The 14,990-nt window shown below is 36.4% G+C and overlaps 1 protein-coding gene across 1 annotated transcript in view; it reads right to left on the bottom strand.

Moving 5' to 3' along the window:
- Positions 1-14,990, bottom strand: part of LOC121325624 (catenin alpha-3-like) — a 185,407-nt gene that overhangs the window by 46,862 nt on the left and 123,555 nt on the right. The window contains exon 10 of the mRNA XM_041268439.1: positions 1,635-1,727. Within this exon, the coding sequence (XP_041124373.1) occupies positions 1,635-1,727 (93 nt within the window). The remainder of the gene's footprint in view (positions 1-1,634; positions 1,728-14,990) is intronic.

The following is a 14,990-nucleotide window of genomic DNA, read 5'->3' on the forward strand; positions in this document are numbered from 1 at the left end:
GTACACATTTTAGCAAGGTTTTATTCATATTAGTAAAGCAACTGATGATAGCATTGCTGGTGAGGGATAACTAAATGAAACACATAGTTCAAAAAACAAATTTCAATGCAATTAGCAGTTGTGGATACATTTAACAAATAATTGCACTTAACCATCCACCAAGACAAGTAGGATGATCCAGATATGCTATCTCTATTTCCTTTGTAAATGAAGTCTATGTAATGCACAGCAGTTGGAAGAATCTGTAACTACAGCAGGGTAGGTCAGTAGGCAAGTAATCTTCAGTCTTTAGATTTAACTTCATAAGAACTAAATTAAACCTTAATGCTTTTCAACCCAGCAGCAAGCTCCTCTAGGTTAGTTTTTTAATATGCTTAATCCTTTTATTACCCAACGGAGTACCTTGCTTTCACTTTTAGTCCACTAGATGTGGAATTAATCAAGTATTGTATTTGTGCATACCCTTAAACATTTCCAAACAAATATGAAGGGCAATGGTTAGCCATTTAAACCTGCAAGATTGATCACAAACTATTTTGATGATTATACCTTAAGGTTAAGCATCTATCTACTTGAACAACCATGCAAAAAAGATGCTGGATGGTTTGTGTTAAAATTTGTGTTAAAACAGCCAAGGACAAAATTGTAAGCCTGCTGGCAATAACACATAAGTATACTGCTTTGGTACAATGATTAAATGCTGTTCATTAAATAGGGTACATTTTTCCTGCAATACAGCTAAAATGCTGGAAAAGCAGTTTGGGTAATCACATTGGATATATCCAAACGTAAAGAATAATTATTAAATATTGTAAATATTGTATGTCAAATACAAACGTTATAAATTACTCCGTAATTAAAGACAAGCACATCTCAGATTAATTTTAAATGTTTTCTTTGTCTATAAACCATACTGTAAGTATTCTTGGCCACATTATACATTTCTCCAGAAACCAAAAAAAAACTTGCTTGGGTTCTCACTAAAACCTAACCAGCAACCTGAATAAGATGTGTAATTGTTCACTTACATGTGAAATAAAATTATTTAGCTGTTCAGGGGTAATCACTGTTCTTGGGCTAGAGGCTATGGACAGCACTGGATATGAGGTCATGGACAAGGCCATTCAACAAATCCCCCAAGGGTGGTTTCTTGCATCCTCATGGGGAATTTCTTCACTAAGAAATACATGATTTTCAGAGCATATGAAACTCTTTAAATACAATGGGACCAGTAGACAGGCAAGCTTTTCCACACTGCTGTAACCCAATAAGGGTGAAAAGTGAGTACAGTAACTATGCTGGTACTGTATATGGTCTCTCATTAGAAAGGCTTGTTGCACAATGCAAATGAACACATATTTAGTGAATCTGATTATGTTCTATATGGTTTGTAAAAATGTGTATAACCAGTTTATATACATGTGGTGTTCTGTGCATAATGAATCCCCTACAGGATTAACAGGTTTTCCTTCAAAAGATATAAACTGGACAGAGAAAACCAAAAACTAAGAATTTCTCAGTGGTCATAAGACTGAAATTACTGCATAAACAATTAATAATGCAGAAGTAAAAGACTTCCTGTTCAATTACATTTTCCTGTAAACTAGACCACATAATAGTAATTAATTTCATACCTGAGGGCATAAGGTCTCGATGCGGTGTGCTGCCATTTGAATAATCTTGACACCATCTTCATTGGTTGAAACTGAGCTGGCAAGATTAGCAACCTGTTTTAAAAGACAAAAAACATGCTTTATTGGGATTTTAATGAGCAATGCAGTAGCAAACTCTATATAGATAAATAAAGATTAATTTCCGTGACAACTTCAATCTTATACTTTGTAAAGCTCTGTCATTATAGACTTCTTGACCCATGTCAATATTTAGTTTAGTGGTTCAATAGAAAGGGATCATAGAGCCGACGTATCCCCACAAGGTCTAATGGAAGGCTTATTTTTTTTTTTTTTAATAATCATCATATCTTTAAACAACCTCTTATACTGGTAATATTATTTTACCCTAAAATTACAATAGACAAAGCATGATTCTGCTGCATTGAAAAACCCAGCTAGGCTAGAACTGTCACAAGGCCTATCTTGACTTTTTATCATCCAACATTATAGGTTAAATCAGGCTAGTGGTGAGAGCACATGTCATCTGTCAGATGTTCCACTGTTATCCTTGAAAGAACAATTGGATGATTTCAAGTCTAATGTCATTGTGAATGATTTGTTGAGTCCAGAGTTCATATTGGATATCTCCCTCGGGATAAACATAGGATGCCATTATTTATTTGTTTCCTTCTCAAAATGACTTATACCTGTACATCATTTTATCAGGAATACAACCATATTCAACAAATATACATTCTTAATTATTATTATTTTATTTTTTTTTATTAACCGCAAAATTATTTAGGTATTTTATTACACATATTTTGTAGAAATGTATATTTTAGGAAAACTTGTTTGAACAGTTTTCTTCTTATTAATGTTGACAGTTTTTACATCATTTGAAGTGGTTATCCTTTGGATTTTCACAGCCACTTAAGCACTGTAGTATGATTTGCAGGACTGCCCAACCGTTCACTTGAACATTTTTGGAATGAACTGAATCCTTGAGTCAGATACTGTATATCACTGCTATTAAAACACTGGCAAGCTTGCATGCCTACTGGTCCCACTGACCTTTGAAATTAGTACCTCTTGGATACAAACCAAGGCACATGAACTGCAGTCTATGAAATAGGTCTTTGTTGAAAAAAATGTCCTAATCCTCTCCGCAAGATTGCTTGTCTATAGCCTGAACTTTGGATTTTTAATGAATGATATTTAGGTATTGTCTTGGGAGAACACCCTCTTCAAATCTATGCATACATCACATTCCCAGTAGTTAAGATAAATATTATTTTAACTACTAAGGCACAGCAGGTGTTACATATTTTCCCAGATGAGCTCAAAAATTAACATAAACAACCAGTACATAAATCCTATACTTAAATACAAAACATAATTAAAAACTACATGTCAAGCCATATTGAATTGGATTGGAGGATACAGTTTTAACAGATAATAAAGACGTATAATTAAGATGCTAATTAACAGAACCATCTTTAACTGAAAACAGGCGCTCCATCTTAAGGCTCATCGGCAAGGTGCTTTCAAGTAATTAAGTCAGTCTGGGCAGCATTCCAAACTATAGATCAGTACTATTTTTCTTACTGTCAATTCTGTTCTTGAAGAACTGTTTAGGGATTAGTTTTCTGTTCTTGAAGCACTGTTTAGGGATCAGCTTTCTGTTCTTGAAGCATTTCTGTGATTGTCAATGCAACTCTATTCTATACAACATGTTCTATACATTAACTTTGGGAAATCCATCCATCCATATATTTACTCCAGGATTCTTTTTTTTTTAAATGGCATTCTATGTAGTATTGCACACACAGCTGCTATAATTTCATGGTAAGTGTTATGTAATGCTTTAACAAAGTCACAGTCTACAGAATGACTGAATAATGGAAATCTTACGGTTCTTATGGTACTTTCTGACTTGTTTAACATTGTGCAGCTTCTGTTGTTTTTGGGCAATATTGACTTGTTAATAGATGCACCATTACCATTTCAGCATCCTTGTACATCATGTAATGATGTGTACCACTGAATGTATGAATCTATTAATTCCTACAAACACATTAGCATTGCAGCAGTTTATTGGGAAGTACAGAACTGTATTTTAATAACAAGAAAAATGACGGCAAAAATATTTGTGCCCTGTAAGATCTTGTTCTACTTTACAGGAACATGTTAAGGTAACATCGAGAAGACGTATTCCATAATGTACTCTAAGCCCTGTTTTACTTGTCTTTCTAATCATTTACATGGGCTGCAATGCTGATAATCCACTCATTGTCTTGACAGCATACCAGAATGATGTATCTGTATGGTTTATTTAATTGTGCTGCCTCACTAGGTAAGTAGTTCTTAATTCTGAGAATTTCTGGGATCTCAAAATACCTGGTGAGTCACCACAGCAGAAATCTGTTACCTTAGGGCAACTCAGCCAGCAACATGATTATATGCATGTATAAGTAGATATCATATTGGGCTCATCCTTTTAACATAATACTGCCTCAAACCTCACCTCAAAGGAGCTCTGTGGTTTGAGGCAGGCACACTTTTTTGTTCCTCCCTTTGTTTAATCGAGGTAGTATAGACCACTGCTGAGCAGAGTCCGGCAATTAAGCAAAGTGGTGCCAGACTGCACAAGTTTCTGATGCAGTTTCCATTCCACGGAGACTATGATTAATCACACAAATCCTTTTTCACTCATTGCTCAGTACAGCTTTAACATGATTATTTAAATGGACAAACAACATTTTTTTTTAGACTATATTGCTATAAATCTACACAGGTGGTTGTTAACTCCTCAGTACAATAAAGCAAGCTTGTCTCTGTGCTGGATGGACACTGGTTAAATTACAGTTTAAAGGTCGTCTGTTTATACAGACTACACTCCAGCATGGCGTGAAGGTCAATCCAGTCAGATGATATCTCAAAGTGACATTTATTGTTACATCTACATGTAAGAGCAGAGAATATGGATTTGGTATCTGCCTACAGTAGACACCCTCACTCCCCATTGGCTTCTGTTATACGCTGGCTCCTTCCTTTTGAAAATGTTTTCTAGCACGCTAGTTAGTAAAACATACAATAATAATAAACTTACAAAAGCAATTCAACTCTCAGTACAGTACGCTTGTATACTTTCATTTGTATATAATTGCACTGGACAGCTTTTGAACTCGACCTCTTCTGAAAAGTCATGAGCTTGTGCCAAGTGCAGTCTGATTGGTTGATTTCTTTTTTGGCCCATGCTTTAAGGGTAGCAGGATAGCATTCACAGTAAATATTTAACAGTCGAAACCAAGTCTGGGTTACAGATACACATGGAAATTCCACACAGTTAAATCTAGATGCTCCCTGTCCTTAGGGGCATCTAGCAGGATTTTTAATTTTCTCTGAAATCAACTGAGCCAGCAGCTGATGAAAATTCATGCCAAATTCATGAAGTAGCCTGAGAAAATCAGTTCTTCTTGCTGTATATACAAGCGGGGGAAATCAATGTGTATATAAAGGATCTAACAACCTAGGATGTTTTCATTTTAACTGAGTGATTTAATAGTCAAGAACATTAAGCAAATTAACATACCTTCTTCTTCTACTGGGATTCTGACCAACAAACAATGGTGACCACACAATGAGCAAGCTTGTGCTTAGGGTCTGTTTAGCAACTTCAATTAAATCCATGTCTTCACAGACAAAACCAAAAAGTTTGCTAGCATAGCCATCCTTATTCTGTGTTTGATATTTGAAAAAAGTATCTGTGGTTGGTAAATGGCCCTTTCTGAATATTTTCATTGGCTGCCAGATCTTGCTTTGTCAATCTGTTCACAGTTTAGCCATTATTTAACTCAGAATTCTGAATAGACCCCAGCCTATTGTTTCTTATGACCTCAAGCGCCTTTTTTATTGGCTCTGCAATTCCCAGGACTCCAATCTAGATTCTTACTACATGTAAGTAGTCATTTCCAAATCAAGAGAGAAAACAACATACTTGACCTGTTAATCTGTATTGTTTTATTTTTGTTTGCTGCCATGTGTAGGTTTAATCTGTAACGTTCTTTCCTGTTTTAGTTCAGGGAATTCTATTGTTGCTATAGTCTTTACCCTTGATGGCTTTAAATTCTTGTTACTTCTACTTTATTCAATTTCAGCTGACGGCTATCTTGCACAGCTTGATTTATTTTGTATTTACCTTTAGTGCTCTTGGTGTAAACGCCTTGTCAGATGATGGTGAGTAGAAACTGCAAGGGGAATTATATACGTCTAGTAGTTGGGCACAGCTGTTCATAGTAATATCTTTTAAATCACCATTCAGTATACCAGGGCTGTGCAACCTGCACTAACCTAAGGTCCACATGAGGACAGATACCTCCATATACCCCCGAAATTCAAAAACTGTTATCAAATGTACAATCCAAACATCATCCCAATTAATACACACTTCTCTTTATGTAAAATAGTAAGAGTAAAAACAGGTCCTTAGGACGGTAAATCACAAATGGACAAGCAGTTCTTGGGATACATTCAAAATGTATGTCATACAGTGTGTCCATATGGATGGACGCTTGGACTCCACTATATCCCAACGCAAGAGATATGTATCCCGCCGACGAACACAAGAACATGTCATGTTTAAAAAAAATGTACATGTTTAAAAAACATTTACACAGTACTATCTCAAGAAGGACGGTCCATTTTTTTTGTCAATGGCATGCTTGTTACTGGCATCAAACTGACTTTCACTTAAAATATAATTTAAGAAAGTGCAATCTGTAAACTGTGACCGTACTCACCATCCGCAGTTTATACAACACTAGTCTCATTTTGTACTCATAGTCAATACATAGTACATAGTCAATCTGACAAATTACATGATTTACATCTGCCTCCTGCAGGGCATATAATTCTGCTGCAATATAGAGCCTGATAACAGTGATTGCAATTTTTTTTTAACATGAATGGTAACCAAAGTACCTGATGCAAGATCTATTTAAAGGGTTTCAGCCTGACTTCCAGCACCTTAATTATTTTTATTATTACAGGCAAAAAAATAAATAAATAAATAAATCTGCTACTTTGTTGCACAGTGTCTTTGGTGCACTACTGATGACAAAAGCAGTAATCTAGCCACTGAAAGGTAAACTATATTAATGAAAGAGATCATGCAAATTTACTGTGTGATAACACACATTTGAAATTAAAAAAGAACCCCAAAATAATTAGGATTATAACTCATAAACAAGACAGCATAATTAAACATGATTCAAATTACATCTTCTGCATGGTGCTAAAATAATTAGGCTTGTTATGGCATATACATCATTTCCCTTATTTCTGAGCTTTAAATTAGTGATCCAATTACCTGCCTCATTAAAGAAGTATTATGAATGCTAAATCTGTTGATTAATTATTGCTGCTATATGCTTTCTTTATACTTCTGTATCTTAGGTAAATATGTCAGGGGTGGTTCCTAGGCTTCAAGTGTGCAAAAAAAAAAAATGTTTAAAGCAACAAGAATGTGTGTATATCCTGAGAATCATATCATAATCTTCAGTGCATGGGTTTCTCTGCTGGCATGGTTGTGCGTTTCCAGAATTTACTTTTCCACATTCGCTAACATTGCCTATCCTGTGCTATCACTAATTTAAAAAAGTGTCCCTCGTTTTAGGTTGATCTGGTTTTAACAGAGCACACATATTTTAACATAGCACACATTTTACAGCACACATTTTTGAGTGCATGGTTACAGTGGCAGCCGAGAAAATCAATCCATTTATATTCTGTGTTGATTAACACATTTCTGAAAAAAATGTAGTGTACATTTTTATTGTAGGTATAAAATGTATTCATTTTGCTTCATATTTCTGCTTGCAATTTATGATATTGTAGGGAAGGTTATTCTTTGGCTGTGACGTTACTCAGTTTAAACCCAAAAGCTGGATTTTAAGGAAACTGAACAGTTTTCAATGTCCCTTGTTTGAACATGGTTTGTGGGATTATTCTACAGTCATTTAACTAGGGCAACCCTTCAAAACACTCTGTGTCATGCTGTAGTAGCATAATTCACTTTAACATGGATCTTTAGTTCCTTCTCTAATTCTCAAATCTGGCCAAGAATGCTTGCAGTCTTTCAAAGTGTAATCTCCTTAACAGAATTAATCCAAACGCCAAAATGTGTGTGTGTGTGTGTGTGTGTGTGTGTGTGTGTATGTTATATATATATATATATATATCCTATATATATATATATATATAGAGACATATAACACTGCAGCAACTATTTAATTATGGTACATGCAACTCTAGCATTTATGTAATTAAACAGTGATTATTAACCTAAGATAAGAAGTTGCATGCTTATCTAACACAATCATTTTAAGCATTTATGTGTTGCTTAGAAAAGGGATTGTACTAAACTACACATGATGCTTGGGGCACAGCAGAATTTGTAAAAATACACATGCCATTCAGTTCTGTACCTCAAGATATCTGTATAAGGACTTAAATTTAACTGATCTAATAATGAGAACTGGGTAAGGCCACTATACAATTGATGTGTAGCACAGGCTATTAACTTCTTTATTAACTTTAACCTCTAATGTGTATGCTTTTCATTTTCTAATATAGGTACTCATTACCCTTTTTTTTATATATATATATATATATATATATATATATATATATATATATATATATATATATATATATATATATATATATATATATATAATCAATAATTAGTATTTCATATGATAAGTTCAAAGGCTGAATAAATTGCTTAATTACCTTTGATCGGATGGCTTGTACTGTATGTGCCTCTTAATTCCACTTGATTAAAACATATAAATAGTTAACTTATACCAGCAATTTTTTTTCCCACTCAACAATAACATGGATAGAATTTATAGTTCTAGTATTCAAATCAATGTCAATAAATAGAATATATGATACTGATCTTTAGCCCTGGTTAAACTACAGTAAGAGCTATTTTAACCATAAAAATGAAGAAAAAAAAATAGCATCAATAAAAACAATACTATGATACAGTCTCAGAAATGCACATCTGTCTGTCTGATTAGGTGTGAGCTGACAGGTTTAAGCGCAGAGATACCTCAGGGGCACAGTAATAATGGCCTCACCAGATGTAAACCCTTTAGGCTATAGCATGTGGAATCTTTTAAAACGATATAGTGCAGAGAGATATATTCCTTAAGGAGCCATTAGAGCCTTGAAAACAGTACTCTATATTATTTGATTACATTTTGCTTTTTAATTTTTAATTTTTAAAAAAAACCCTATTATTTATTTACTTCTTAAAACATGTGTATTATCTATAGATTTCCACCTTCCTATTGCTTAATAGCTTGAGGTCAGATACATTCTTTTGATGTTGGGTGCAGTGGTAAATGTGTAAATGTGTCACTTAATCTAGCAAACTGCCAATAAGTTTAGTTACTGTGCTGCATCCTTTTCTCAAATCACCACATATATCAACATATCATTAGATTTAGTGACAGGATAAAGCAATAGGAATATCAGTTACTACCATGCTGCTATGTGAACGTGTCTAATGACTGAAATCAATCCTGCTTCCCAGTCAATACACCTTAATGCCGTAATGCTGTTAATGAAGCATTTCTTATGAGCCTCTTACTGCTGACACTGCAAAATTAGTACATATTGAGAACAGCTATGATGGGTTCTCATTTGAAGTCCAAGCTCATTATATTTGCTCTAATATTGATGAATTGGAACAGGGAATACCTGCATATTGGCTTGTTTTACAAAAAACAAAAAACAAAAGCAGCAGATAATTCTGAAAGGACCATGTCTCTGAATTGTTACTGCTCAGCTCAATTAGAACACCAGGGCCAGCGTCGGGGGGGGGGGGGGGGGGGGGGGGGGATGCGGGCGGTCGGCTCGGGCCCATACCATTTGTTCCATTTACGGGGGGGTTGCATTTCTTTTACGGCTGCTGTTTATAAAGATTATAATAAACAATTCACTAACCTGTATGTTGTGCGGTAAAAAAAAAAAAAAAAAAAATGTATAGAAGTAAAATATAAAGAAGTTATAGAAGTTTGATGACTGCTTTCTTTATGGTGCACAACATAAATAACTGTACACAACTATGGTAAAACATGTACAATAATGATATCTGGTTCAGATACCTACAGTGATGAAGCTTCTCCTGCCTGACAGCTTCATTGTTGATAAATCAAATACATACACCTGTAATCATGCTTCTTTAATTGTACTTTCTTCCTGCTACAGATACAACGCGTGAAAAGTAATAGTAAAAAAAAAAGCAATCTATTGGCAGCCTTTTTATTGCTTGTGTAAACTCAAGAAAATGTAATTAATCAAAAGCCCAAAGGCATTTAGAAGACAAAATGTCTTTAACGTAACTTATTTGCATTTAAACATAGTTTAAAACCCCAACACTAATCTTCTTTTCTTTTGTGCACTGTAACCTTGTTTTTTTTTTTTTTTTTTTTTTTTTTTAATTTTCGATCAACATTCAAGTACACAGTAAACCTCAAGGCCTTATCTGTCTGTAATGCTTAGAGTCAGGAACTCCAAATGAGGAACAAGAAAAAGCTAACAGAGCTTGTTTTCTTTGATAGAGCTGTTTTCATGAGGCCATATTTTCAAAGCATTTCATCCAGTCTTTAATTGACTATTTTTTTAAAGAGGTGAAACACCTGATCATTTTACAAAACTAAAAACCAAACAACTAAGTTATACATTTCAAGTTCTCTGAAGCACTCTGTGTGTTGTGCATCTCATTTTGTAACATTAACATGATTTTTTTTTTTTTCCTGTCAAAAATAGTTCATTAAAAAATGGTGGAAACGCTGTGAATAGATAGTTCAGTAGATATAGAAATCACCATATGATTATAAAAATGTTTCTTAATTTTACTTTGTCTTCAGCCTTTTGTTTGTAACCCATTCCTCACAATGCTACATCTCTTCCTCGTTATTTTACATACAAGTGTCAGAATTACAAATATCCTCTACCTGCTAATATATGCAATTTGGTAATCTGTTTAAACAACACTTTATAGCAGATCTGATCAAACCCTAGCTTTCAGGACAAACTAAATCTTATCCCATATTGTATGACTGAAAATGACTGAACTCTACTAACTGTAGATATATGTTCAAACTAATAGAGTAATAGTAGAAATAAGACACTATTTCTGTGCCAAATCTAACCCCGTTCCTTGCATTTCACTGGGGATTTGTAGGTCTCTTGTGTCTCTTTATGCTTCACAGCATGTTTGAATGTATATATGCTCAGAATAGCTTTTCCACCAGCAAGGCAAGCCATGTGGGCAGGAATGCATTAAAGGTAAACTGCCATTAAATCATTTCAAATACCGCCCAAGTGACAAGCATTTTAAAGTAACTATGTCTCTAATGCAATATGAATACTATTCAGTAATACTTTTGATTATACAGTCCCCTTAAATTTCATTTATAAAGCCATGGATACTACAAAACGGATCAGCCACCGTCAAAGCCTATTACTTACTGACTGTAGACAAGCAGTGTTTTCAGGCTATAGAAAAATAAATGGGTTAAGGAAAAAGACTGAAATTACATTGGCATCAGTTGTGCATTGAACTGGTCTATCGTGCTTGCAGTTAAAGTTTTTAATTTGGTTTGTACAGATTGCATTTTCAGTTGGTGTTGTTCATCCTATTGAATAACCGCTGTTTCTCTTATTACACTACATTTGCAGTGATTACATTAGCAGCTCATGTCAAATCAGTTTTCTGATAATATTGCATTTGTGACTGACGATTATATTAGCAGGTAGAAAAACAACATTTACAATAATAATTACCTACATTTACATAGATATAGCATAAAGTGATTATGTCGCTGTTTAATTGAATCACCAGGCAAATATTGTTATACTCTTTTATATTTTATATTTGTATAAAGTGTACTATTTAAAGTTGCAGGGACACATTTACCCACACTTAAAGTGCCAAGTTCTCGCTCCTTGTTTCCCAATATGTCTCAGTACCACTCTCTGCTAAGGGTACATGAATGCCTTCAGGTTCAATCAATTCAATTTGTCAGGGGAATGTGCAAAACTGAAGAGAATAGCAAGATGGTTCATAAAAATGGACCATAGTGTAATAATAATATCTTTATTTTTATATAGTGCCTTTCATAGTGGCCCATCATCACAAAGCGCTTTACAGGGGTAAGCTGTGAACTGTGCATTATATGCAGAGTCACTTACAATACAACATTGATTTAACATCTCAGCCACAGGATGGAGCACAAGGAGATTAAGTGGCTTGCTCAGGGTAACACAGTGAGTCATTAGTAGCAGGGGTGGGATTTGAATCGGTGACCTTCTAGTTAGAAGCCCTGGACTTTAACCATTGGATCACACTGGGAAAGTAGAACAAGAGCAACACATTTATTTCTCCAGCTACGGAAACTCAGATTGTGAAGCCTGTAACAAAGGAATTTACATTAGCCTTTGATTATGTTTTTAATCAATTGTACCCCATGTTGGCAAAACAACACTGACCTTAACCAAAAATGTTCTCTTAGAATTAATGAGATTAAAATGTTTTCCTACAGTGTCTTGTTTAAGGAATCAGTATTAAGATCTGATAATGTTTTAATTAAAATAGACCTTCAGCAGCAACTGTGCATACCCCATGCATAAATAATAATAATAATAATAATAATAATAATAATAATAATAATAATAATAATAATAATAATAATAAATCATCATCATCATCACCATCTTAACAATAACAATAGGGTTCCACAGAAACTTCATTGTTTGAACCCCTAATAATAATAAACCTTATAACCAGGGAATTTATGACAGCTTTGGAAAACACTAAATTAAATCCAAAAATAAATCTATGGGTTTGAAGCCAGTTTGTACTAAGTGAAAATCCGTAGTAAATGGGACCTGTCATATTAATTTAAAGTGATACTAAGGACCTGCAAAATCCCACAACAGTAGACTTAAACAAATTGCGCATAGATGTAAAATACCAATAGACACACGGTCAGCAAAACGCAGATTATATTTCTTCTTCTAACCTTGCCTGAAACAAGTCCACCATGGCTGTCTAGAATACACCTGTACAGCATGCTTTATTGCTGTTTCATACAGTGGGGCATTGCTTTGAAAGTCATGCATACTACAATAACAACAACATTTGACTGTTGTCTGATTTCTTTTCCTCTCAAGGTCAGTGTTTCTCATTGGCATAATAGTGACAGAATAATAATAAAAAATGAATAGGACTTATAGGTCCAACTAGAAAAACGCAAGAGTGGATCTTGAAATGTTGATACAGCCACCAATTTTAGTCATGACCAGATTTTATATCCAAACATCCATCTGCAGCGAAGAGGAAGGATTAAAGAGTAAGTCGCAGGGTTCTGAAAAATATAGCATCACGCATCCTCACGCCTTGCTACAGCTGTTCAAATATAGCGTCACGCATCCTCACGCCTTGCTACAGCTGTTCAAATATAGCATCACGCATCCTCACGCCTTGCTACAGCTGTTCAAATATAGCATCACGCGTCCTCACGCCTTGCTACAGCTGTTCAAATATAGCATCACGCGTCCTCACGCCTTGCTACAGCTGTTCAAATATAGCATCACGCGTCCCCACGCCTTGCTACAGCTGTTCAAATATAGCATCACGCGTCCTCACGCCTTGCTACAGCTGTTCAAATATAGCATCATGCGTCCTCACGCCTTGCTACAGCTGTTCAAATATAGCATCACGCGTCCTCACGCCTTGCTACAGCTGTTCAAATATAGCATCACGCGTCCTCACGCCTTGCTACAGCTGTTCAAATATAGCATCACGCGTCCTCACGCCTTGCTACAGCTGTTCAAATATAGCATCACGCGTCCTCACGCCTTGCTACAGCTGTTCAAATATAGCGTCACGCGTCCTCATGCCTTGCTACAGCTGTTCAAATATAGCATCACGCGTCCTCACGCCTTGCTACAGCTGTTCAAATATAGCATCACGCGTCCTCACGCCTTGCTACAGCTGTTCAAATATAGCATCACGCGTCTTCACGCCTTGCTACAGCTGTTCAAATATAGCATCACGCGTCCTCACGCCTTGCTACAGCTGTTCAAATATAGCATCACGCGTCCCCACGCCTTGCTACAACCGTTCAAATATAGCATCACGCGTCCTCACGCCTTGCTACAGCTGTTCAAATATAGCATCACGCGTCCCCACGCCTTGCCACAACCGTTTAAATATAGCATCACGCGTCCCCACGCCTTGCTACAACTGTTCAAATATAGCATCACGCGTCCCCACGCCTTGCTACAACCGTTCAAATATAGCATCACGCGTCCCCACGCCTTGCTACAACCGTTCAAATATAGCATCACGCGTCCCCACGCCTTGCTACAACCGTTCAAATATAGCATCACGCGTCCCCACGCCTTGCTACAACTGTTCAAATATAGCATCACGCGTCCCCACGCCTTGCTACAACTGTTCAAATATAGCATCACGCGTCCCCACGCCTTGCTACAACCGTTCAAATATAGCATCACGCGTCCCCACGCCTTGCTACAACCGTTCAAATATAGCATCACGCGTCCCCACGCCTTGCTACAACCGTTCAAATATAGCATCACGCGTCCCCACGCCTTGCTACAACTGTTCAAATATAGCATCACGCGTCCCCACGCCTTGCTACAACTGTTCAAATATAGCATCACGCGTCCCCACGCCTTGCTACAACCGTTCAAATATAGCATCACGCGTCCCCACGCCTTGCTACAACCGTTCAAATATAGCATCACGCGTCCCCACGCCTTGCTACAACTGTTCAAATATAGCATCACGCGTCTTCACGCCTTGCTACAGCTGTTCAAATATAGCATCACGCGTCCTCACGCCTTGCTACAGCTGTTCAAATATAGCGTCACGCGTCCTCACGCCTTGCTACAGCTGTTCAAATATAGCATCACGCGTCTTCACGCCTTGCTACAGCTGTTCAAATATAGCATCACGCGTCCCCACGCCTTGCTACAACTGTTCAAATATAGCATCACGCGTCTTCACGCCTTGCTACAGCTGTTCAAATATAGCATCACGCGTCCCCACGCCTTGCTACAGCTGTTCAAATATAGCATCACGCGTCCCCACGCCTTGCTACAACTGTTCAAATATAGCATCACGCGTCCCCACGCCTTGCTACAACTGTTCAAATATAGCATCACGCGTCCCCACGCCTTGCTACAACTGTTCAAATATAGCATCACGCGTCCCCACGCCTTGCTACAACTGTTCAAATATAGCATCACGCGTCCCCACGCCTTGCTACA

This window comes from Polyodon spathula, chromosome 13, assembly GCF_017654505.1.
Source record: "Polyodon spathula isolate WHYD16114869_AA chromosome 13, ASM1765450v1, whole genome shotgun sequence".
Classification (NCBI taxonomy): domain Eukaryota; kingdom Metazoa; phylum Chordata; class Actinopteri; order Acipenseriformes; family Polyodontidae; genus Polyodon; species Polyodon spathula.